The sequence below is a fragment of the Podarcis filfolensis genome (assembly GCF_964270895.1).
Source record: "Podarcis filfolensis genome assembly, chromosome: 1".
NCBI classification, from domain to species: Eukaryota; Metazoa; Chordata; class Lepidosauria; order Squamata; family Lacertidae; genus Podarcis; species Podarcis filfolensis.
The window spans coordinates 64,112,058-64,139,079 of NC_139604.1; the positions used below are offsets into that span (position 1 = coordinate 64,112,058).

At 43.0% G+C, this 27,022-nt stretch overlaps 1 protein-coding gene across 2 annotated transcripts in view; it reads right to left on the reverse strand.

Moving 5' to 3' along the window:
• OSBPL5 (oxysterol binding protein like 5) overlaps positions 1–27,022 on the reverse strand; it is a 130,419-nt gene that overhangs the window by 23,439 nt on the left and 79,958 nt on the right. For both annotated transcript variants that reach the window (XM_083588402.1, XM_083588403.1), the window contains exons 3-8: positions 25,085–25,158; positions 18,327–18,407; positions 16,692–16,793; positions 14,513–14,716; positions 8,671–8,755; positions 2,597–2,768 (exon numbers count right to left, since the gene is read on the reverse strand). In XM_083588402.1, coding sequence (XP_083444528.1) covers positions 2,597–2,768; positions 8,671–8,755; positions 14,513–14,716; positions 16,692–16,793; positions 18,327–18,407; positions 25,085–25,158 — 718 coding nt within the window. The remainder of the gene's footprint in view (positions 1–2,596; positions 2,769–8,670; positions 8,756–14,512; positions 14,717–16,691; positions 16,794–18,326; positions 18,408–25,084; positions 25,159–27,022) is intronic.

Genomic DNA, 27,022 nt, shown 5'->3' on the forward strand with positions numbered 1-27,022 from the left:
GCATGATAGAGAAGGAATATTTATTCCACAAGGCAGGATAGGATAGATCTGGTTTCCCAAATCACTCATGCTCTTTGGCCCAGTTCATACTGGCAAACAACTGGGGACTGACCATGTTGGAATTTAAACTGCAGGGGGAGCTGGTCCACGTGGGAATCATTTGCAAAGCACATGCCACTAAGTTTTGAAAGTTTACAGTAGTAAATCTGTGTGATGTGTGTTATAAGTCTAAACAGAAAACAGCACATACATATGGACAGCCACATGAAACAATTTAAACAAAGTTTGGATCAAGCCCTGGAGTCTAGTTGTTTGCACCAACTGGGACTTCCTGAACAACAGCTACTGTGCTCCAAAGGGCAACCTAAGCTGGTCCTTTATCTGGATTTTGGAGACGAAAAGGATCCCCACCACTGGCATATGAGAACTTTAGGGTTGCATATGTAAGGTGAATTAAAGTGCTCTGTCACCTGTGTGCAACTAACCCGCTTTCTTTTTAAAACGCAGACGTTTTGCCATTTGGAAAGTGATGGGAAAATGTATTGAAAAGTGTTGGATGAACAAATGACTAACGGGAACACATGTAAACACCTTGCAAGCAATTAGGGTGAATGTAGAATGTGTCCTCGTTGTCGGATAATTAATCCACAAACTGCTCAGAATGACAGTGGAACGGATTCCCTCAGAAGGCTGTGGACTCTCCTTCACTGGGGGATTTTAAGCAGAGGTTGGATGACCATCTGTAATGGATGCTTTAGCTGAGATTCCTGCATTGCAGAGGATTGGACTAGATGACCATCCTAGGGTTGCCATATTTTGAAGAGCAAAAAAGAGGACACATTTGCTGACTTCTAATTTTAACCATGGATTGCTCTGACGCATGAAAAAGAGGACATGTCCTGGAAAAAGAGGACATATGGCAACCCTTCCAGCTCTACAATTCTAGGATTCTATGAATGCTTAGCAAAGACTGGATGCAGTCTAACCACCATGTAAGTGTTGTGCAAGCAAAACAGGACAAATGCTCAATAACAGGTTGTCTGCAGGGGCCCTTGTTTGCAACAGATGGGGCGAAGTACTAGTTTCACTTGATTCTCTAGACGCAGAGAATTTTTTCCTGCCTCTCTGAATAAAGAGACACTGCTGTATTTGGAACAGATTGACTGAAAGCAGATAAAACCTTTATCTGTAATCCCTGGAAATATTAATACTGCATGATGGGTTACCAGATTTTAAATGGAGCATCCCTTAGACTGTGAGAGCAGCACAGACCAGGAAGCAGGCACACCCCTGATTTCAGAACCCTCAATCTCCATGGCATCTGCTGAACAGGCACCCCAGCTTTTGAAATTTTGATCTGACAACCCTGATTAATGACCAGACAGACATCAGAGGTAAACAGTCACAGTAGAGGCAGATGCTAAATCCTGTGTGTGTGTGTGTGTGTGAGAGAGAGAGAGAGAGAGACAGGGAGAGAGAGCGAGAGAGAGAAAGAGAGAGAGAGAGAGCTTATGGGAGTAGAATAGCCTGGTTCTATTTCATATACAATTTAGAATTATAAAATGAGTGCAGCAATGTATAAACCCAACCTAAAGCAGACATGAAAATTCAGAGGAAAAATTCCCATTAGCAACCAGCAGCAGCAGCAGCAGCAGCAAGTCTTTGTAACTGACAGAAAAGACTTAATGCTAGTGCTACTTGGAACAGAGGTGTAAGTTTGGAGCAATCCCTGTATGGGCATTCCAATAACTGAAAGTAATTACGATTACTTTCTCTTGTGTAGTCACCCAGCACAGGAAGGCAGCACTAGCTGGGGAGCGAATTCTTCCATGGAGGATGACCAACTTATTGAAGACACAATGTCTGCTTCTTTAATTTCCAAGCATAATTTAAATAAGCTGAAGAAAGCATTACATGTAATTAAATGACTTACTAATAATAACATGTCAGCTTAATTGGCTTAATTCCCCAAGGGGAAGATGTTTAACTGAAGGATTTGATCCCATCACGGAACACTGTGCCAGTGATAAATCTTCTGCTAGCACTACCTGGATATTTGGGGAGAAATGCTACTCCTTGGAAGCGATCTACACTTAGTTTCTGCAGTTAAATCTGTATCCCGTCCTGATGTCTAGGTGACAGATTTTTACTCACAGGCTCACTATTTAGAAAGCAATGGATGTTGTTATGAATGTTTATGTTGAATGTTAGGAACACACACCTGAACAGAGAATTTTGTGTGTGTGTGTTATGCCTGGGAACATAAAAAAAGAGCCCTGTTGGATCAGACTAGCAGCCTATCTTGCCCAGCATCCTGTTTTCCCAGAAAAATTGCTTTCAGGATATGCCCAAGCAGGGCATTAAGGCAAGAGCCCTCTCTCACTGTTGCTCCTTGGCAAGGCATGTTCAGAGGCAGACACCTTTGCCATCCTGACTTTGTCCTAGTTCAAGTGAAAGGATGCTCTCATTACAAAATGGGTCTTTTACTCACTGCTACCACTTAGAAGGGATTAAAGCAGATGTATGAAACGTACTCTCAACTGCAGGAACCACTACAGAACTTCAGAATATATGCAGTAAGTGTGTACATCCTTACTGAAAAAGTTCCTGATCCGAGATGGTAGCCGTGTGCAGTAGGTTGTACAGGCCAGCATGCGAAGAATCAGCTGAGCAATTCAACTCTCCATCTTTTCCTTGCTTGGATGCACTGAGCCTGAAGAGGCTTGAGCAACGCAAGGCCAGTTCCAGAGCATCCAACCAACACCGGCCTATAAAAACACAAACACAGAGGTCAAATAGGAAAATGCAGAATGCTCCCTTGACTGCTTCCCATTTCGTGTATCCAGACATTTAATCCATATCGAGAGAGACAACGGATACAGTACACAGCAAAGATTTCAAATGTCCTGAAAGCAATGAGACTTGATGGCTGCAGAGTAAGTGTTACCATTTGATACGCAGTTCCTCTCTTCAATATTAATAGCTTTTTACATCCTCCAGGTGATGGCCCAAATCTGAAATATTTCAGGATACAATTTGTCCCTAAAAGTTTACCCTCATCTAAAACAACAATAGGCAGATCACGTATAGAGTGCATTTTAAATCTATACATCGTTTCCGGTCTTGGTATTTGTGGTTTACATGCCACTCAAATTACTGAGATTCTCACAGTTTTACACTGTAATGGATACTAAATATTAAAATACTCAAGCTGTGCAAAGTAACATGATCCAAGTAGCTGCCAGAGGAGTTGCCACATCAGTTTCATTCAGCAAATCACTGTCCAGTACCTCAAAATACTGACACATTTATTATGGCATTGCTTTTACAAGGACAATAAAATCTGTGTTTCCCCATTTATAGTTTTCTTCCATTTCCACTTAGTTTTCTACCCCCATCTTCCCCACTTCGGAAAGCCTGCTCCTCACTTCAGAGTGCCCTCTGTGGGAATGTGTGGCAATTTCTGAGCAAAGTCCTCATTTACATTTTGCTAAATCAAATGGATTTAAGCTGCCCAGGAACCCTGAAACGCAAGACAAACTGTGTGGCTTCCTACCCATTCTATTCCTCATGTACTCTCAAGAGTGGTACATTTAAAATGTACCATGTAGCATTTCCCCCCCTAAGCTAGTGTCTAATAGTGACTGATACCCTGGCATTTGCTTTGGGGGAATCTTCCTATGCAGGCAAACAAAGATTAGTGCTTGAGCCTATCCTACTTCCTCACTGGTGCAAAGCTACAAGGCAAGTACATGCAATTGGTTTCCAGTTTCACTAGTGATAAAGTGACGTGCATTCAGAAAAGCTCCTTAAACCTGGTGGCATATAATTGGATACATAATGCTTCAGTTTTAGAAATAGTCTCCCAGGCATTATTTCAGGGTTTGTTTTTTTAATAAAAGAAATCTATAAAACCTTCAGCCTGCTCAATCAAGCAAATGCTAGGGTTAAAAATAAAATGTCACCAAGTAAAGAAAATAACACCAAAGGGCATCATTATAAACAGGAAACAAATGGTTCTGCATATAGGACCAAACAGCTCAAAAAGCGTAAGACAGACGGTGGTGAAATACTGATTTTCATATTGTACTGCAAAACTCCCCTATGCCCTCCCTTCGAAATGCAACTCTAGAATGGAAGAGGGCCTCTCTCGCTTCCAAATGAGTGCCTTCCCTCAATAGCAAGCATAATTTTCTCTCCCAGAAACTTGTACTGTACTCTCAGACTTGCAGCAACCAGTTCCTGTCCATGAGGCTATATTTGGAGGATAACATCTGGGACACCTGCCAATGTGGAGCCACTTTCTGGATCTAAACCAGACAACACAGACAGACTCACCCCATCTCTCTTCCTCTCCCCCAATAGGTGGCATGGAGTGGGTTGTAACTTTGATGAGGCTTTCCCCACTTTTATAAGCTGTCATCCATCAAAATGGCTTCCAAACTTGCTGTTTGTGAGGCATGATTCAACCATATATAGGCAAATATACGTAGTCTGTGTGGTTCAGTGGATTGTCACTCCCGTGCAACAAAACAGCTTACGTATAAACCTTGTCATTTTTGTGGTAAGAAAAGCGATGGGCAATGTACTGGAAAGTAGGGATAATGACAACGCTGGGCATATAATCTCGGTGCAGACAAAATGGAATGAATGCCATATAATCTCCCTGTAAATTTTGTGCAAACAAATCAGGATAAATACTCAACCAACAGACCATCTGCAAGGACCCTTAAGCAGGTAAAGAGGTCCACTGTAAGCTGAAGCTTTTGGGTCCTCACCCTTCCAAAGAAGAGAGAATAAACCTGGGGTTTTCAGCCTAAGGAGGGGCTTCTGTTAACTGCTACATTTGGAAGGAGGCAATGACGAGAGCAAGGGATGTTTCCAATACAGTAAGCCCACAACTTACACACATTTAATTTGTGCACATTCAGCTGTATGCACATGATAAGTAAGTAAGGAGCAGAAAGGGGGCAGGGTTCTGGGAAAAATAACTTTGGCAACCCCACCCACCACTGAACCCAATGTGCTTTGACTATATGCAATTTTGGTCTCAAGTGCAATCCCTGGAACATAACCCCCACATAAATTGTGGGTTTATATCAAAGCTAGTAGGCATTCATATATGAGTCAGTATGGGTGACTGCATTTAGGAGTGAGTAAAAAGGGGAATGGATGCATAAAGAGACAATATTTAAAGACTGCAGAAGTATGTGAATTTTTATTTGTCCATATCCTATTTTTAAACTTGCCAGGTTTTACAGGTATGCGGTATCATGACAAGTGGTTCAGCTACTGGACTTAAGGCCCTGCATTTAGACCACGGACTGCGTTGTCTTCTGCACCTTCTTGCATTGGCTTTCTGGTTGGAAGTGTTCCTCCAACCATCGTATTGTGAAACACTTGCTCTAAAAAACTGACTTCAACAGATAAAGGGTAAATCAATGTAGGGCGATACTCCCTTGTGTCCTACAGGTGGTGCTGTGCTTTTAGAATCAACTACATCTGCTGAACTGAAGGATTAAAACTAAAATCTGGAGGCCGCCAACAACAACACCACCTCCTCCATTGGAACCCACACTGAGCCATGTCCTTCAGATTTGCCAGCAAAATAAACCGAAGCAATGATGCTGGAACCCGATGAAAGAAGTCACAGAAGAGTGATTTTGATACCTTTCAAGTTGGATAATCACGTAACACTAACGTAATGAAAGAGAGCTGCACAGGAGCAGGCAGCACAAGACTTTATTACGTGTCCTCTTCCCCTCACTACTGCTCTGTCAAGATATCTGAAATATTCACTGAAGTGAGCAACATACTGATGGCACCTAGACCCATATCTCCTAATGATGGCTCCCAACAGCTTCATACAGGTATTTAAAAAACATTGGAGATAAAACAGTACTCCATACATAACTGCCATGGTTATTTCTGGACAGTAACTCTATAGGAAGGGCAGAAAAGGACATACTGGAGGTGGTGTCACTCTGTACAGTAAAAAGCATTGAGTCCAGCAAGTGAGAAATCCCAAAAGGGACCGATTCCTCCACAGAAGCATCACTGGTTGCGATAACAGGCCCCAGCATTAATTTAGGGAGACATGTTATACCACCCCCCTGATCAAAATCTTCAGGGAGATCTTGAGATGAAGAATGAAATCAAGGAACACTCCGAAAAAAGAGACATTGTAGTGATTTCAACTACCTTCACACAGACTGGCTACATATGCCTTCCAGTCATGAGAAAGAGGCAAAATTGTGTGCCCTGGAACAGTTGGTACTAGAACCAACCAGAGAGGTGGCGACCCTGGACTTAATCTGGGTGCGAGATGTGTTGTTCAGCCAATTAGGAGCAGCGCCCGCGTGCTATTAAATTAAATATACAGGTAAATGGCCAGCTGCCAATAAAATCAAACATGGCCACGTTTGATTTCACAAGAGGAAACTTCCCCAAGTTCTTGCCCTGCTTTCCCCTTTGCACATTCAAATGGCTCTCCTGAAGAGGGCGTATATATCTTGATATATATCTCTATATACTGTATTTTCCCTTGTCCATCTTCATGCTGACAAACAAGAGCTTCTGTGAAGCAGAGTGAGCGAGTGGAAAGGTAGACAGACAGGGGTGGAAGAAAGAAGGCAGGCCAGTGGCCCAGGCAGGTGGCGCAAGTGAACAGACCAATGAAGCAGCCAGGCGGGTGGCCCAGGCAGATCTTCCCACACTTCCTATGGTTGGTGCTGCTGCCACTGGTGTAGAGAGGGGAAATGAAGGGGAGGAAGTATTTCTTCCCTTTGTCCTCCTCTCCCCGCTAGACCAGTTCCTTAAGACTGATGCTTAAGCACTCCACCAGAGAATTTAGATCATACCACCAGCAGATCCAGCACAAGAATTAGAATAAATGGCACCTGCTGGAGGAAAATTTATGTCTGCCCAGGGAGCTGACTAATTACTATGGGCTCTTATGTGACTAATGCCTACACCATAACATACATAATGGTTAGTTCAGCCCATTTGTTTGAGGCATTTTGATAAAACAGTCATTGAAAAACACAGCTGTAGGCCACACCATATTCACCCAGGGCAACTCAATTCCCACCAAAATACCAAAGGAACAACAAATAGTAAGTGTTAGTAATCAGTGAATGTTATATGCAAAATATTGGCTGAAGACCAATATGGTTTTAGATTAACAAAGTTCGGCCTCTCACGATTCCCTCCTCAGTGAACCTGGGTTTGCATTTTCTTTATGTGGTATGGCTCTAGAATAAGGCAACCTGAGTTCAAACTCTTGAAAGCAAACTGGAGTTGCCCTCGTATGCACACTCATCTGGGAGTGCAACCCATAGAACAAATGGGACTCACTTCCGATAAAGCATGCACAGTATTGCACTGTTATAATGGGCAAGAAGTCACCCACCCACCCACCCTTCTCCTCTGAAGCTGCTATTTGCATTGAGAGGAAATCCTTTGACTGGCCCCAATGGGGGATTTCTTCCCCATGTAAATAAGGGCATCAGAGGAGAAATTTGGGTCAGGACTGCAGCAGGGGAAGGAAAGGGTTAATTTACCCAGATGCTGGGATTCCAGTGGTTATCATCCCCCCTTCAGCTGCGAATTACATGTGAAAACATGCACACTAAATGCAAAGACAGGTTTGACTTCAAGCCTGGCTTGGCCCTAGCTTTCCTGAGCACTTTGGAGGAAGGACAAGGTACAAATGTGGTAAATGGATAAATCAGAGCATCACATAACACCCCCCCCAAAAAAGATATATAATTTTAAAATTGAGACTATGTAGGATAAACCAACAATACTCAGCACAGTGAGTATTTTACCAGTAATTTCAATCATCATCAAGATGCAGTTTTCAAGGATAGACAGGTCTAAATGAGGACCCAAAGGAGCAGGTTGCTGTTTGAGTACATAAGGCTGATTGCATGAAACTCATTGCAAGTAAAGGTTAGAGAAGCCCAAAGGCTATTGTAAACAAGATAGGTCAATCCAGTCCACAGAAGCCAAAAGGAAAATGTTCTTATGCACACCTCTTTTTCCCCAGCTGGGATGACGGTTCTTAGACAAGAACTCTATGCTATCCCTCCCCAGCAACAGAATGACCGTATTACTTTACCCTGCACATTTTGTAACTACGTTAATGAAATGTCAAGTTAAATTGATCTTTAAGGAGATAATCGCTTTTATGGCATGGATTGATAGACAGTCATTGGAACTATTAAACTGCCGCAAAAGCCTGAGGGACCGGTTGGGTTTCATCTCTCTTCCGTGAGCTGCCTGCATCTGACCAGAAACTGAAATATGGGCTTCCCCCCACACAAAAAAACCTAATTATATATTGTAGCTGTCTGGGGGAGGGGAACAAAGTGGGATGTGGAACATCAATACTAAGTGTTCTGCAATTCCTCCCATTGCAAAGGTTTAGCATGGTAATGACAAAGAAAAACAACAACACCTTAAAGTCTTTTTTACCCTTGAAAATTTTGCACTCATTTCCACTGGATTAAAGGTGGTTTCCCCAGAGAGCGCATGACATGAATGACATGAAGCCCAATGCATGAATCATAAGGGGTCAAGCACATCTGCTTGCCCAGAAAGATCTGTATTGGTTAATTGGAAGAGAATGAATAGCATGTAGACATAGAGAAAAGGTCAAAAACTTACCATCTGATTCGGAAGCTGCCCTGAAGATCAAGTAGCTGCTTGGAAGAGGCTGTGTGATTGAGCCTACATTCTCTCCCTTTGGACCCTAGAGCGATGCATGAAAAGAAGAGAAACGTATTTTATCATTTTCCCATATCATTTCAGTTTATATTCTTTGCTTTTAATTAAATGAAACAAATGAAAAGTATGCAACCACCCTCCATTTCTGGGATAGAGCAAACTCCAAAATGCATTTAAAGGTAAAGTGACCCCTGACCATTAAGTCCAGTCATGTACGACTCTGGGGTTGCGGCTCTCATCTCGATTTACTGGCCAAGGGAGCCGGCGTTTTTCCGCAAACAGCTTCTGGGTCATGTGGCCAGCATGACTAAGCCTCTTCTGGCAAACCAGAGCAGTGCATTTAGCTATGTCTAAAATAGATGCCTCGAAGAATAGAGTTCTGAATCCCAGTGGGAAACTCCATGAATATAGAAAGGCTCTCCACTTCTGAAAAATGCCCTTCAATTCATGGAAGGTCTGTGATAAAGGTAACTGGGAAGATTTGGGTGTCTACGAAGGTGGCCTCTGACACATTGCCCAAAGTCACAGATTTGCATAAAGTAATTTATACATACAGATGCAAATTTAGAAGCAATCACTATAACTTAAATAAAAACACAATACATCTCAGCATAGTGGTGACCAGGTGGCTTGTGTGCCTACTCAAACAGCTATCCTGGTGGTAACTGTTGATAGGCACCTTAAAGGTCCCCCTGCTCTCCCTTGCTAGGAGTTTTGGTCTTCACAACAGAGACTCTCCAAACAGAGGAATGCCCTCGGTCAACTAGGACACACCCTTGGTGTGACTCAGGGTAACTCACCTCCTAAGATTGCTTTTTTATTTCTATATATTTGCTTGTTTTTTATTTTCTGTTTTTAGGTCACTCTCCCCCCAAGTCTTTTCAAGTGACAAAAGGGGAATAACCTAATGTACATATACATGTAAAGTATAGGGTGCAAGTGAATGTAAGTGTGTGTGAGAGACAAAGAGAAAGAGGGAGAGGGATAAGGGGGAAGCCAGGTCTCTCGGTAGCTTTGGAAACTGCCCTTCTGTCATGGGGGGAATCTCAATCTTCCACCCTGACAATATCAAAAGACAAGTCAGCATGCAAACGGAGTTGTCTGAATGAAAGTGACTATTTCATAGCTTCGCCATGACTGGGATGTCTCTCACATAAGCTCCTGGCTCATCAGAGATGAGCACTCTCAAGAGATGTTTTTAAAAAAAGAAGCTTTCATTCACTCAGTTGCAAACAATATTCAAATAATGGAGGGTAATGAGGAGAGCCCTGCCCAGAACTTTGAAGAGCAGGGGGCTGGCAAAGGATCCGTGGCACTATTAAAGGTGGCCAATGAGTGACTAACCATGACTATACAATGTGTATTGTACTGTATTTCCTGTGTAACACTCAGGTGCCTTCACTTGAGGAATTCACTTCCACAAAATACCTCAAGGGCACTCAGCATCAGGATCCCAATAGCATTCATTTAAACTTAGCCATGACCCATCAAAACTAATGCACTAGCAGTTCCTAGACGAAAGAGTCACTGGGAAGCTGTTGTGGTGTCCCTTTGGGACCCAGCACCTCCTCATCCTTCTGCCATTTCACTAGCAGATGGACTGGAGAACAGGAGGCATCTCCAGACTGGTGGTTTCTTTCTGGGTACATTCTGCAACATGTCATTGCCACAATAATAGAGCATTAGTGATGGATTGATACTGGACAGTCCACACATCACTCAGCTTAACTAGCTGTTCTGTGATATTTGCCCACTGTTAATGCATTAATTTTAATTACATTTGTATACCACCCTCCATCCGTAGACCTCAGGGCGATTTGCAACATAAAAATATAAGATTTTTATTTTTATTTTTATTTTTTAATCACAATAAGAACAAGAACAGGAGCAAGCCAATAACCCCCTTGTCACACATTTCTACTGCAATATACAGTGTTCAAAGTGTTTCATGTACATAATATCAGTTATGCTTAAAAGCAACCCTGAAATGTAGTTATCACCCCCATACTGCAAGGAGAGAGGGCTTGTCTACGTAAGCAAGTTCATGGCAGAAATGAAAACTGACCTGGGGTCATTATTGTTCACAGCACTATCCTAAGCACAGCTAAGCCCTATTGAATTCAGTGGGGCTTACTCCCAGGCAAGTTGGGTTAGAATTGCTGCCTTATACACTACCCTAGATGTTACTCAATTGTTCTTTTAGTTGACAGATAATTTAAAACACTTCGGTGTTATAAAGAAGTGACTCTAACCTTTACTCCAATTAAAAATATTAGCACAAATTCCTCCCCCCCTTTTATATAAAAAAGCCCAAAACCATTCATATCCAGAATGCATCAAGTGTTTCCCAAAGCCCAGCTTTCAGATTAAAACTAGCAAAAGGGAAAAGGCCACTAGAAGTACTGCCAGTTCATATTAATGTCAGCTGCAAAATTGTGATCTGCTACGCTGAATGATGAGATTCCCAGCTCTGCTCATTTTGTCTATTATGTCTCCATAGCAATAGCTTCAGTTTCATTCACAAGCCCATCTTGCAAAAGAGAAAAGATGTCTTAGCCTGGCCTCTTCCAGCGAGGGCAAGTAAATAAATGTACTCATTCCCTGACAGATTTTTAGGTATTAAAAACTAGGTCAGAAAATGTGTTGCTTCAGCAGTTCAAATTGTCAGATCATCTCTAGATCAGCATGATCGGTGGTAGCCTCTTATTTCATTTCCCATTTTTCTGGTCCTCAGGAGCAAAATCTAAAAAACTGCAATAAGTATTTTTTTGTTATGCAAAACTGCAATGAATAAGTAAATCCTACAGTCCATGTTTGGCCACCTGTGATGCTAACTGTTGATACACATTCCATATGAACCTCTAAAAGCTTCTCAATATTCAACATAGCTGAAATTTGAAGTATTCTATTAGGCAGCTTGGCTTCTGTAAGAAGAAACTCCCTGATTTTGACTGGTCAAGCAATTCTTGCACACATAACTCAGTCAACTCATTTTCTTCCTGAGTAAACAAGTTTAGGATTAAATGATCAACACCCTTTAAAAGAGCATTTTAAAAGGATGTCCCAAACTGCTCTCACTTTAAAGTGTTCGTGTCAGAGCCAAGCTATGACATGTAGCTCAAAAGACCATCCCTGATGACAAAAATTGAGTCTCAGTACTGCACCTCAAAGCTGCTGAAGTTCTCTCGCGATTCAGCCCCATCAAAGGTTTCACATAAGGAGTCATTAGACTGGATGTGCAACAGCTTGCTAATCATACACACTGCATTACCTCCTGTGGTCAAGCTAGTACCAAACGTATTGCTCTACTTTCCTTTGGACCACATCAGTAAGGCCGAGAGGTGGGTCTTGTCATCGGGGCAGCCCAGGACCTACACACTGCCCAGGCTTGCGCCCCGGAGAGGTCACTTTGGTGCTGCTAACGCAGCAGTTTGACTTCATCTCTGAAGGTGCACTCCATTGTCTCTCGAGTCAGACAGACATGTCACAAAAAAGGAAAGTTGTCAGGCCTTCTCTCTGAGGTGATATATTTTCAGGAAGTATGCAATTTTCACAGCGGGAATACTTTCAGCTTGCCATGTGAAAACTAAGGGTTGAATAGTGGCACATCAGATTTGGTTATGTTATGACAGGGATCCACCGTCCCTCAGACCATGTGGTGGGCCGGACTATATTTTTTGGGGGGAAATGAATGAACTCCTATGCCCCACAAATAACTCAGAGATGTGTTTTAAATAAAAGGACACATTCTACTCATGTGAAAATACCAGGCAGGCCCGACAAATAACCCAGAGATGCATTTTAAATAAAAGGACACATTCTACTCATGTCAAAACACGCTGATTCCCGGACTGTCCGTTGGTCGAATTGAGAAGGCAGTTGGGCCACATCTGGCCCCTGGGCCTTAGGTTGCCTACCCCTGTGTTATGACATCACTGATGGTTCACCTGGGAGGAGGCAGGCTTAAGGTACCCAGGTCTAATGCTTTATTAAGGAGGTCAAAAGCAGACCAATTTGTGCATGGGCCCAATTTAAAAGGTGATAATGCAAACATCAGAGTAAAACCCTTTGTGACAAAAAAAAGAGAGGTTTCTAACGACTGCCAACATTTCCCCATAAGATAAAAATTTGCAAGTGAACAACTTGGTATTTCAAGTTCATTATTAGGATTAATTACAACACACATTGTGTTTCAATATTTTAAAGGCCCCAATTGAATTGAAGCGACTATCAGCTAATTTGACCAATATTTCTTGCATTGTAGGCAGAAATCACAGATAACCATTACAAACTGCATGTTGGGGGCTTCCATTGTGGAAGGCATCTTTCTCTGCACCTCCCTCCTTTTTATGTGTGTGTTTTTTTCCCATAACAAGCAGGATCAAGAAGAGGGGCAAAGCTTGGTGTTGCAGCATCTGTTTCGCACACAGGAGGCCCCAGGTTAAATCTCTGGCATCTTTAGGTAGGGATGGGAAAGTCTCCCCCTCTGAAATCCCAGAGAGCTGCTGCCAGTCAGAGTTGACTACACTGAGTTAGACAGAAAATTTGTCCGACTTGCTAAAAGGCAGATTCTTATGTTTCTAACTTGAATACAATCCTTCATGATTTTTGGCTGATCCTATGAAAAGCTATTACCTTGCATGGAATTTTTGTTTTGCCTTCCAAAACACAATCTTTTTACTTCAGAGTACTTTGGCATGTTAGAATGTAATGGAAAGAAAGAAAGAAAGAAAGAAAGAAAGAAAGAAAGAAAGAAGGAACAGAATGTTTCACTTCCAAACAAGAATGGGTCTGTTCTGAGTGGCCAGCTGTGAGACATTTACCTGGATGTCTGTGGTTCCATTTTTGACATATATTTCTAATGCCAGCGTGAAAAATGATATCAGCTCTCCAAGCATAAATATGGCCCCATTTACAGTCTCTTGCGATGGAGCAATCAGCACTGCATTAATTTAGACTGAAAATGTTCCTCACAGTATCTTTGCTGTCAGTCTGCAGACTTGCTAGTTTTAGGAATGGACCAGATTCAAGTGTGGTTAAGCACTGTTCCCTCAGAGCAGATGTTAATAATCTCTGAACGTGTCAGAAGGTGGTGAGGAGCCAGTCTCATTCATCACAGCTGGTGGCAAATGCTATTTATTTATGTCTCAGGGAAAGAGCGTCATTTCTTGACAACGTTGCTTGGATTACTTATAAATAGAAGTTGTAAGATCTTCAGGCAATAATATCTTCACTGGGCCCAGAGGCCCACAAAAAGTTCAAGGCTCTATTGTACTAGAGGCATATAAACACAATGCCCAATATTGTGTCCCCATAGAGGTTCCAACCTAGTTAAACCAGGACAGATGCAGCATGGAAGGAAATATCACTTTACATGTGAAGAATTGACCCCCTACCTACCTCCTCCCACCTCCTTGAAGGCAACAAGCACAGGTTAAGGACACATTTCAGCCTACCAAAAGCACTCAAAGAAAGTGCAGAGCAGTGGCATAGAGGGCATAGCCTAGAAAGGATCCCGAGGGCCTTAAACAGAAGCCTGGAGGGTTATATTTGTCCTCCGGCCCTGATCTATCATGAGGAATGCTCCCAAAAAGAGAATTCTGCTGAAATCTCTTTTTGATTTTACTGAGGTTTCCCTTCCCCACAATAAATCCCAGCAACAAATTCTTCAAGATTCAGACCCCTGATAGCTGCCAGAGCTACTCCCGAGCCTGCTTGGGGCCTGTTGTTTTCTCCTCAAGGAAGCTCAACATTTGTTGCCAAGTTCGGGCCTTGCACTTACCTTCACAGCCCAAATGGACTGATCCAGCGGGTGAAAAAGTTTGAAACAGAAGCCGTCCTTTTTGGAGGGTCTCTCAATCAGCTCACAGGAATGAAGCAAGATGGTGCCCACCCACTGTCCGACCTTTGGTGTTTTGTAGATCAGCAGGACTCCGGGTTTCAGCACACACCACAACTTGGTCCAGCTTTTCAGAGTTCCACGAATCTGAGGGGGGGAGAGGGAAGGAGTTAGGAGGAATAATTCACCTCTCTACTGAAGCCAAGTCTCTATCCAGTGAAGCAGTTTTAGATAGCCCCTATCCAGTGAAATATTCTTGTTTAATAGGGTCAGAGAATGATGCAGCCATACTATTCTCCCCAGTGGCTTCTCATGCTGTATGATTTCTCATGAAGTAACTTGGGGCTGAAGCAAAACTCCCAGGGGAAGCTGCCTGCAAAGAAAAGGGCTGGTTTTCACTAAGCAGCTCATTAAAGGTAAAGGGACCCCTGACCGTTAGGTCCTGTTGCGGATGACTCTGGGGTTGCGGCGCTCATCTCGCTTTATTGGCCGAGGGAGCCGTCGTACAGCTTCCGGGTCATGTGGCCAGCATGACTAAGCCGCTTCTGGCAAACCAGAGCAGCGCACGGAAACGCCGTTTACCTTCCCGCTGGAGCGATACCTATTTATCTACTTGCACTTTGACGTGCTTTCGAACTGCTAGGTTGGCAGGAGCAGGGACCGAGCAACGGGAGCTCATCCCATTGCGGGGATTTGAATCGCTGACCTTCTGATCGGCAAGCCCTAGGCTCTGCGGTTTAGACCACAGCACCACCCGTGTCCCATAAGCAGTTCATTAAGAGGGTGCAATTTTGCTTTTATCCCAAGATCCCAAGACATTTATGCAGCATTTCCCTGGAGAGACTATAGCCTCTTACATCCAAAAGGGCAATGCATGCTGAAGTCATTTTTTTACATTTCCAGGGTTTCAAGGGGCGGGGGAGGGAGTCTTCTCCTCCTACTTCCCCACCACCACCACTGCAGCCTAGCTAGTGTTTTAGTGGCTCCCTAGAAAGGTTGCAGAAAACCTCAAACAACCAAAGGAGCCCATTTCTCTTTCACATATCTTATGGATATGTTGTTTGGTTCTGAGATCAAAGTATATTTCCTCCACATGCTAGCGGGGAGGGGACAAACAGATCAGAAAGGCACATTTAAAGTGAACCATTAACTATGGCTAATGGAAGCCAGTGTCAGTAAGAACTTCAGAAAATGGCTGCCAGTAATAGATCTGATCACCAGAGATCAGAAGGTGACTTCATGACTGCGTTGTTATGTAAGGGTTTGGTCCTGCAAGAATGCAGAGTGATGGCGTAATTAGTGGGAAGCTGTAATTTAAAGGAAATGATTAGAAGTTTCAACAACAAGAACGTGTGGCTTATATCAAAGGTCACCAACCTTTCTGGGCATATCTGCAAACAAGAGAAACTGTGGTGAGCATCTCACACACGCATGACAACCTGCCCTATGCTTCTTTTGAGGCTAATTTCAGACTCATTGAGCACCAGGGAAGACCTCTGTGGGAACATATACACATGCCCCCATTGACAATCCCAGCTTTATATAAATACACAAGGCCACCAGTTCAGCCTTTGGCATCTCCAAATAAAGGGAGGTTGGTTAGCAAGGCTGAAGAGATACTTCTGCCTGTAGTGTTTAGAATTGTTGGGCTGGATGGACTATTGATCTGAGAGCATGAAGATAGCTCTTTCATTTTCCGCTTTAAAATATCCATCATTCCTCAATTTTCTGCCTAAAGAATGCATTTCCATAAATGTCAGAATTAACTTTGTAATGATTTTCAGAAAATTGGTCTCCTCTCCCCACACCACCACCAGAAAAGGGCACTTAACTAATATGGAAGGCATTCTGAATGAAAGGAAGTCCTTGGTGAGCCAACAGTCAGGCTATCTGTCTTCCTAACCATTTCCCTTGCTTCCCTAGTCTAAATTTTATTGCTCATTTTGACATATATAAGTTTTGGATCAAAAAATATAGTATTTAAGTCATCAGGTTTTATTCTCCAAACAGGACTATTTGTAAGCAGCAAGCAACCTTCAGAGAGAAAGCAGCTGATGGATTATGATCGAACAGCCCTAAGAGTAGCTGGATCTTTTTAAAATGACGCTTTATACTAAATTACCTTCAGCCAATCTGCCATAATGACCACACTGGGATCTTTCAAAGCACTGAAGAGTTGCTTGGTCGCTCTTTTCTTTTCCTGCCTGTAATTCTTCTTCTGTACCTGTTACAGAAATGGGGGGAAGAGGGGTGAAAACACTCATGAACACAGTTTTCTTCTTTCTCCTATGCTAGCAAATTTTTAAAAAAAAAATGGGTGAAAAACTGAGGAGAGAAGATGAGACCATGGCATTCATTTAGAGAAACAACTCGCATTGTAGGGAGTGAAACAGTGGCTGGGACAGCAAGTGCTTTATTATCTGGTAAAATTGCTATTGATTTTGGCCTCTTACTTAATGCGGTTCCACAGCTGCTTGGAACAAATCCTTTTTACTCAAGGAGGCAGCGCAACATAGTGCTTACAGAGGGTCAGATGAGGACCTGGGAGACAAAGACTCAAAACCCTACTTGGCCATGGAGCTGAATGAGTAACCGTGAGCCAGTTATATTCCGGCAACAGGGCAGAATATGAATCCTTCACAGCCACTTCCATTGATTTTAATTAAGGAGTCCAGGTACTGGGCATATCAAGCTTTACTGAGTACCATAGGAAAGCAATTCACTTTCACACCCAGCTTCAGAATTCTCCAGGTTTTGTTTATTTTTCTGTAAGTATTAATTTATGGATCACTTTTGCTTATACGTGTCTCATATATGTGTGTATGATTTACACACATATCATAAAAACCAAATAAAATAGTTTTGAAAACAGCAGAAGAATAACTGAAAACAAGTTTAAAATCAATACAAAATGAATACTGAAAGGCAGAGGGTTTTTCATTCAGCTGGAAAAGCTTGTCAAAGCAAGCATGATTTCCATTGTTTCTGATGGGTGCTTGTTGTATCTCAACAGGAATGCTGTTCCAGGGAACAAGGGCAGCCACAATGAAAGCCCTGCTCCAAGTGCCTGTAGAGCGGGGCTTCTAATGTTTTAGGGACATCAGAAATGCTCCTGCAGAACACAGTGACCTACTGGGCATACAAGGGCAGGTTGAGCATATAAGGAAGGGATGGAGGTTATAAGTAAACTGGTTTTGGATTGTTGTTTCACTGGGAACTTGTACCTCCACAGTTGTCGCCAGTTGTAGTGTTAATAAAGCCCATGTGTGACATTAACTGGAGACCACTGATAGCTCAAAGAAAGGATTAAAATTATCTTATTAGTGAGAAGATTCTTCTGGAAAATATAGCTGAAGAAAAGAGCTACCCTATGCACGGCAAAGTTGTAATTTGAATTAATTACATCCTATCCCCTTTTAAAATGTGTTTTTTGGGGGGAGCCTATTGGGTTGTTGTTTTTATTATGTATCTTGTGGTTTTATATCTTGATTATATTCTGTGAACCGCCCTGAGAACCCCAGGTATAGGACGGTATATAAATTCAATAAATAAAAAAGTAAAAAAAATTAAAAGCAAACTAATCCACAGGGAAGAAAGAGCAGTGTAAAAAAAAGAAAGAAAAAGAATTCTAGCCTTGCTGTGATACTCCAGAGACGTGGCCTATGGCCCAAAGAGAAAGAGGTTCCAGTCTCTCGAGCGACAGCTTCCCACACAAATAGAATAAATATTCTTTTCCACACATCTAAAATATACGTACCTTCAAAGTCTCCTTCTTGTTGCTTTTGCCAGTGGGAGATACACACTCTTTATCAGACCCATTGCAAAATTTGTATTCAATCTAGAATGGAAGGAATTGCAAGAATTTAGGCTCCTTAAAATAAAATACAAAAAGGAACCAGTCAGCAATGGTTATCAATATTCATCTAACCATGAAGTAAAGAAAATGCAGTACTGAGTAGTTACCAACATGTACCAGAACTGGGTCCCTGCCCTGAGTCCAGGGGCCAAAATAATCCTGGGCACCTCAGTCTGAAACCCACATGCCAAGACCACTAGGGACAGAGCCAGATCCCAAAGCCTTTGATCTTTCCCCTTCTATCTGCCTTCAGGATCAGTCAGGATTTCATATAACATGGGCACTGACACAAATCATGAAGAATGCAGACCTCATTTGTAAACCAAGGATTGGAATGTGTGTGGCTCAGTGGCAGGGTATTTCATTTGCATGCAGAAGGTCCCAAATTCAATCCCAAGGATCTCCACATAAGACTGGTACATATCCAAGTGCGAAACCCCAGAGACCCATGGCCAGTCAGAGAAGACAATAGGTTGACCAGTGCTGTGAATCAGTATGATGCAGTTTCCCATGTTCCTAAGAAATTAGACCGTGGTTTATAAGCACGTTCGCAAGTTAGGCAATTTCGGGGGAATCAGATTTGCTCCAATCATGGCTTGTCTCAGTGCAGATGTAACATACAACCACAGCTAATGATGGGAAGTTGGTCCACAGAGGGAGGAGCGAGCGCAAGCTGTTCCCTAAGGTTAAGGGATCTATGGTATTACATCCTTACAGAGCCTTATAAAGACACCTGTCCCCTAGTTAAGTCACCATCAATGGGATGCCACAGTTTCTCACTAGGTGAAAGAACCATGGTGAGTTTGGGCTTGCAGATTCTCCTTTTCTACTCTGCCCTTGCACAGCTGCAAGGAGGCTAGAAGCACTCACTTTCACTTTTCAACAAATCACAGCTCCTTGCTGCATGCAAATGCTGGAGTTTGTTTAAACCAACTGTGATTTCAGATCCTGGTTCATTCTATCAAACCACAGTTCCACTGTAACAGGAAGCTGTGGTTTGTTTAAGACTGAAAACAAAGAGCAGGAAGGAATTTCTTCCTCACAGCAGCAAGAGAGAAAGAGGAAGGGGATGGGGGGGGGGTCTGCAAACCCAAAGCTCACACAGGTTCTGTTCACAGAGGGGGAAAGCATGGGCTCCCATTATGTACAAACCAGGCCCTATATGCAAAAGGAGATGAAGGCAAGATAGCGAAATCCATTTACTCTTGGATAAAAGCAGAAAAAACCCAACCCAAATAGCTCTGCATACACACATTTATGCTTTGGGAAGTGATGTTTTGGCAATAGTAAATGTCCCTAGAATGCTTGGACTCTTAGCACAGTATTCAACTCAGGGAATACAAGGAACATTTTGTTCCTGAAACTACACCCGCCTGGACTCTCTCTGTTTCGGAGTTTCCTGCCAACTGTGACTGGTCCTGGTTTCTTTGACTGCTGGATATACAGCAAGCAGTTACATGTATCAGGACCGACACATTCCACTGGTGAAGATAGCTATCGTCATCTTCTGAAGGTTAAAAGGCAAACAGTGAGACTACATTGTAGTGTTTATCGTCATTTGCATCTTGTTCCTAGAATGCTGGCAAAATGGGAAATTGGAAGGATATCCAACTATGCTCCTGCTCTTTCCTATTGTGCCTGTAGGAATTGGTTTCTGAGCTCCTCAAGACTTGGGTTTTGCTGTGTGTGTGTGTGTGTATTCTGCAACATGTTCTTGACACAAAATTAACGCACTAATGGTGGATTTATACTGGATCACCCACACATCATTCTGCTTTACTAGTTGTTCTGTGATGCTTCCCCAATCATAACACATTATTGGTATCTGGAAAGGCTACAGTGCAACAAACGTGGAGACACCCTCCCCCCACAAAAAACCCTGAAAGTTTGTGGTATGAAAAGTTACGGGATTTCAACAAGAAGTTATAGGGTATGCATTAATTCGAAATGAAGCACTATGATCGCCCCAAAACTTGAAAGCAGGAGCACATATGACCACCCTAAAAGCATCATGAGCACAAATCATCAGTAAAAAGCACCTTTAGAGGATGAGCCTCTGAGCAAATGATGTACTAATTTACTATAACATTGGTGGTTTCTATTTTCAGCTTTAAAATTTCCCTGCTTCTCAGATGGCAAAAACTAAAATACACGTGCTTAGGTAGCACAGGGTACAGCAGTCTGCAGTTCCCACTCTCTCTAGGGGCTCATCCACACTTTGCTCATCCTGTGCCTAGAATGCACAAGAGGTTTTCCATTTGCCCTGCTGCTTTCCCTGGGAAAACCTGCTCTTTACCACTGAATCAGAGCAATCTATCAATACAATACATGGAAAACCTAATTGACATTTGCTCCGATTCAGCAGGAGAGAGTGGGTGTCTCCAGGGGGAAGTGGTAGGACTAGATGAAGTCTGGATGAGCCCTAGTATTCAATAGCTTCTCTGTTTTCCTTTTACAAAAAAATGAAGCAGCAATCCTATGTCCACTTTCTTCCAAGAAAGCTCACCTACAGAGTGAGCCTTATTGCTGAGCAATTTAGGTCACTTCCTGTACTTTGTTTAGGAGACCCTTAAGGATCTGCAGTTTGCAGGATTAATTAGGGAGGGGCATGAATGTGGTATAAGGGCACTTTAAATGGATAGTGTTGATGAGCCCTTATTTCTAGAGGAGGGGAAACAGCAAAACTGACTTACTACAGATTTTATAGTGCCTCAGAGGCTGCTTCTCTTCCTCTTAAGCAAACTGACCTTAAGACATTATAAATGTACTAAAAAGGATATGAAAGACCAGCAACAGGTGACCTATGTCACTGATCAACTGCTCGGACTCTGGGTGCTGCAAAAGGGACAGAAGCTAATTAAATGCATTAGCACGAGGCCAGAGGGATGAACTTGCTTGCAACACCAAAGCACTACTGGTTGCATAAGGCATTGGTGAATTTGTGGCTTATTCCAAAATGGACAGGTGCTCAACTGATACTTGACATTAATCAGCTGGTTTTGCAAAGGGGAGAAACAAACAAACAAAACCGCAACCCACTCCTAGAAAGAGGATAGTACCCCTCACATTTGTTACTGTGTTGTAACTGTGACAGTCTGCTACTCGGCAGCGCAGTTCTTCATTTCTCATTCACGGTGGCTGCTGTGGTGGTGAAAAACAGGACTGCACACTTCTTGTCCTTATCTTTGCAGCACACCTTGCGACACATTTTCCCTGTACTTATTTATCATGTGCCTGGCCACGGCAGCCTGAATTCTTGCCTCCCTCAGTCACCCCAAAGCCTCCTGATGTCTTAAGCAATTCCATGTACTCCTCTTGCTGCCTGTTGTGCCTGGGAACTCACCCACAGAACACTTAAATGGGGGACCAGCACCCCTCCAGATGTTCCTAGAACTCTCATCATCCTTGGTGATGCTGGATGAGGGCCCACCGACATCTGGAGGACTGACTTAAACCCTTGCCCTCTCTTCCCGCAGACCTCACCTCAACACTCACCTTTACCCTAAAGCAAATGGGTTAACCCAAAGGTTGCAATCCCTTGCTGAAATGAAACACAAGCACTGAGCTTGCGGCAAGGGAGAGGCCATATCTAGGGCACCCTGCTTTACATGCAGAAGGTCCACAATTCAATCCTGCCAGCAAGTGATGGGAAATATTCTGGACAGGTGGTGACTACTGAGTTGGATGGGAAAAGAGCTTGATTTGGCCTAAGGCAGCTTGCTGTGTTCTTATAAATCAAGGCTAGCCAACCTGTTGCTCTCCAGATATTGTGGACTACAACTCCCATCAGCCCCTGCCAGCACAGCCAATGGTGAAGGATGACTGGAGTTGTAGTCCACAGCATCTGGAGGACCAGCTGGGTATCCCTGTGGCCAATCACATTCCACATGAAACTTCTCATTTGTTGAAGTTATTAGGTACCCCACTGTGGCAGGTTAGATAGGGGCTGAGGTTATTATTATTATTATAATTTTCCAAGGCTGCCTACCTAGTGCCTGGTTTAAGAAGTTTAGGCTGTGAAATGCTAAACACTCTTGCCTGGGAATAAGCCTCATTGATCTCAATGGGATTTGCTTCCCATGTGCTGGTTTGCTCTGTTAGGCTCCAAACAGACTTTGCCCCATCTTAAAATGATTAAGAAATCTCGTGCTCCTGCAGTTAATGTTTCATTACTCTAACTGCTGCTTGTTTCTAAAGAACGTAGTTTATGTTGTTTTTCCCCCAGACTTATTGAAGCATTGCAAGTCACCTTGAAAATACTTGTTTACGAAGGTGATACAATAACTGCATATAATTGCACTTGCTTGCTTTCACACAGAGTGGCCACTTACATAGGAATATAGTTTGCTGTGACATGTGAATCGGCTGGAAACAGATAAGCACCTTTGCAGCACAATGGCAGGGTTCCTTTACATTGTGACTGTTTGGTCACCTGTTTTACCAAACGTGTCCTTAAATGTTTTCTGCCACATGTTCCAAAAGTCACCCTGCATGAGAATTTTGACAAGTGGTACTAAGGCTCCCCCATATTTTCCCATGCGAACTGATAGCTTGTATGTCAATAATCTCTGTTCGGTGACACTGTGCAATGAAAGAATTCTTTTATGCACAGCAAGATCAGAATCAATCATCTGGTTCCCTAAACAAAGAACCAGGAAATAGTGGCAAAATGCACAAAGCAATGCACAAAGGAATAGAAAGAACTAAAATATCCACTTAGTAGCAACACTAACAATCTGTGTATATACAGTTGGAGCAACAACAAGCACTGAATAATACAAAACCAGTCACAGGGTTCATCCAAACTTACCTTTTGCTCTGCTGTTTCTAGGCACAGGGAGGCGGAGCTTCATGCTCCGGCACGGGGGGGGGGGAGATCAGGTGGGGCGGGGCTAGTGTGCATCCTGGGGGCGTGGCACGCAGCCTGCGGGGGCATGGCACCCAGTGCGGGCGGGGGGCAGCCGCGATGGCACCCCACCGGGATCACGCTGCCGGGGGCGGTGTACTCCTCCCCCACTGGGCACAGGTTTGTGCTTTAAAGATTGGAGCACTCTTTTTTTTTCTTTCTTTTTTGCCCTCTGGCTTTCCTCAGGAGAACCCACTCTTTAACAGAACAAACGGCAATTTGTGTTTTCTGTGGATTGGCATTTGCTCTGATTCAGTGATAAAGAGCAGGCTTTAGTGAGGAAAGTATCGGGCCAAAAAAGAAAAAGAAACACTTAAGTCACAGAATTTTAGTTTAAAGCATGGACCTGTGCCTAGAGTCGCGGCATAAAATAAAGTCTGGATGAGCCCAAAGTCACCTGCATTGTAGCACTTAAACTTAAAGAAAGGGACAAACTTTTCTACATGACAGGCTTGTTGTTTGTACTCGTGCTATAGCTACTGTTAACTGTGGCCGACCTTCAAACTAGAAGAAGATATGACTTAAAGAAGATGATGTGCACGGGCATGAAGAGAGGCGTTCTTGCAACTGTGGAACTCCCCTCCACTTAAAAACTGTAGAGGTTCAGAAGAGTGGAACAAGAAATTTCTCTGTTTGGGCTAGTCAACAGTCAGTTTAAAGAGGTGAAGGCTCATTTTCATTTCCTTGGGTATTTTTGTTTTTGTTGGCTTGGGTCCAAGGCACCGTGGAGTAAGTCCCATAAGCCCCAAGAAGACTTAGATTTTGTTTTTCTTGAACAGCAAAGCCACCTGGCACCTGCTTTGATGCTGCATGGGAAATTAATGTTAAAACTAAGGGGCATTCCAAAAATAATTTTCAATACAGTGTGTTAAAAGAAGGTGGGGGGAAGCAAAAGGTCTAATGGAATAGAACAATGTGTAGTCCTCAGATCGCCTCCTGTCTTTTGCCTCTCCTTTTTAAAATACACACACACAAGAGAGGGGGGGATTGTGTTGTGTTTGCAGTTTAGGGGATGGCCTGTTTGGGAGCTGGTTTTCTTTTTTGGTGGCTCTGAGCATCGACCATTTTTCTTCTGTGAAACAGGTATTACGGGGTGCCCATGAAGGAGTCTTAAAATTTCAAATGTACCCTCAAACATCTTGATTAGGGACCCCTGAAATTAGAATAAACTCTTTGGGAGAACCTAAGCAGTTTTGTTTTGTGTGCTCTGTTTTACATTTGACTGTTCTCGCTCACTCCAAGGCCTTGCTAAGAAACACAATACGGTACAACTGAACAGTTGAGCGGAGCAGCTTCCCAAAGTAGAGATGTATAAATGCTCTCCTACTCGTAGAGCATCCCTCTAGCAAGTGTTAACAAACACCAGCCCTCCACCTGAATGTGGAGCTGGGGTAGGGGATTATCTCTACAGTTGATCTGTGCTTTGGAGGCATTCCAAGCCCCTCCAAAGTTCAGTGTGACATCAGTACCAAGAAATGGCATTAAAAAGGCCAGCCAACATTTACGAACCTCTAATAAAAGTTCAAGAGAAGTTTACTCACAGGTTTATAGAAACAGAAAACTAATCACTGGTTATTTGAGAGGCTTTCTTCACAACAAAAATGTTTACATAAAAAAAAAATTACCTTCACAACAAAAATGTACTACATATGCACTGAAAATACAAATATCAGATTACAGGAGGGGAGCATTTTGTCTCCCTGCTCTTCATCTGGACTCCAGTAAAAATAAGCATTCCTATAAGCCCCATTACCTTATTAATAGAGTTTGGTGTTGGAGGAATCTCATCCTTCATCATGGGCAAGCTGTTTCCTTCCATATCCTTCCCTGAAACAAAATGACAAAAGTAAAACACTGAGGAGCTCTGTGGCAAACCACGATCCTGAGAAAGGACTTCATTTCTAAAGGAAACAGAAATGGCCACACACGCCCTGCCCCCAAAAGGAGCTGCTGTAGGATTAATTGCAGGAATATGTATAGTATTTTAATATGACCAAGATCCAGCCCAATAGCAGGATATAGAGAAGCCACCACACAGTGAAGAATGCAATCCGAACTCCACCTACCTGGGAGTAAGCCCCGCTGAATTCAGTAGGGCTTACTTCTGAGTAGGCATAGTTAGGAGACTGTGCTGTAAGCTGCCAATATCTGTTCAAAATAGCAACAAAGGTCAAATGCAATTTCTATACAGTGGTACCTCGGGATGCGAACGGGATCTGTTCCGGAGCCCCATTCGCATCCTGAATGGAACGTAAGACGTGATGGCACGTCTGCGCGGGTCGCGTTTTGCCGCTTCTGCGCATGCGCGTGATGTCATTTTCAGTGTCTGCACATGCGCGAGCGGTGAAACCTGGAAGTAACGTGTTCTGTTACTTCCGGGTTGCCGCAGAGCGCAACCCGAAAGCACTCAACCTGAAGCACATTCAACCCGAGGTATGACTGTACATGATTTGGAACATGGAATATTTTTTGCCATTCACTGATTTTTGGCCAAGGCCTTGTTCACACATGCCTTTGTGTTCATTCTCTGCACTAGCTGACTATGAGAGCATGCACCACTGAAAAGTGTGACACTTGAGACAACTGGAACAGACAGGGAAGTTCTACCTGTGGAATTAATGTCCATTCACACATGCATTTTATCACTTAATTTGCAGTCAATTAGGGGATGAACAGGCATGTGTGTGTAAAACTGCTCCAATCCTATGAAGACTTGCTTCTGCGGCAGGAGTCACATTTTATTTACCCTTCCTTGGCATTCCTCGAAGGACATAATGCTCTCTGCCTCTCTCACTGATCTGCCCAGCTTCATGCCAAGAATAAAAATCAGCTCTGACTTTCAGGCTACCTTTATTAAAGAGGAAAGTCTAATCTGCCTTGTTTCATGATTTGAGAGTCCTGTTATGAGAAAGACTTTACATTCTCTGCCTTAGGCTGAGATCCTGGGCAAACACAGTTAAGTTCCACTGAGGTCAATGGAGCTACTGGCAAGCAAATATTAGGATTAGGGCTACCCTCACACTGCCACACTCATCCATGTCTTGATTCTAGGTATTTGTACAATGGTGTTTACATGGGTGAACTATTACTGAATGAATTTCTCATCCTTGCCTTGCATATTCATTTTGCTGAGAGAGAACATATGGCCCAGGCTGCCAATTAATTTTAATGGGAATCACAAGACTGATTCATGGCTCACAGATATGCAGATTTACTCCTTTGACAGTTTAAAATAAGTCACACCGTGCCCTGATTATTGATTCACACCTTAAGAAGAGAAAGTACTGACATCTCACACATACACACAAATTCTTCCCCCAGCTTTGTGAATCAGTTCTCCCACAACACTTGGCATTTCAACAATATTTTCCCTGTGCCTTTTCATTTTCCCTACAGACACTCGAATCCAAAACACATTTACCTGGGAAGTAAGTCCAAAATTTTTCGTATAGGATTTACAGTCAAGGGTGTATGCACTGGACTGCAGCCTAAACATCACTTAGCAGCACATGTCTTAATACCTTTGTGGATCTGCATTTAACCTAAAGGTTATACAATTGCCATGCGCTCTGTATTGATTGAACTGGCTTTGGTTATGCTTCCACTTTAAATGCTTCTGTAGCTCCCTCAAAACTCACCCTTTGTTATCTCAGAAGAAAAGGAATGCCTGCTTAAACAAACGCAAAAGAAA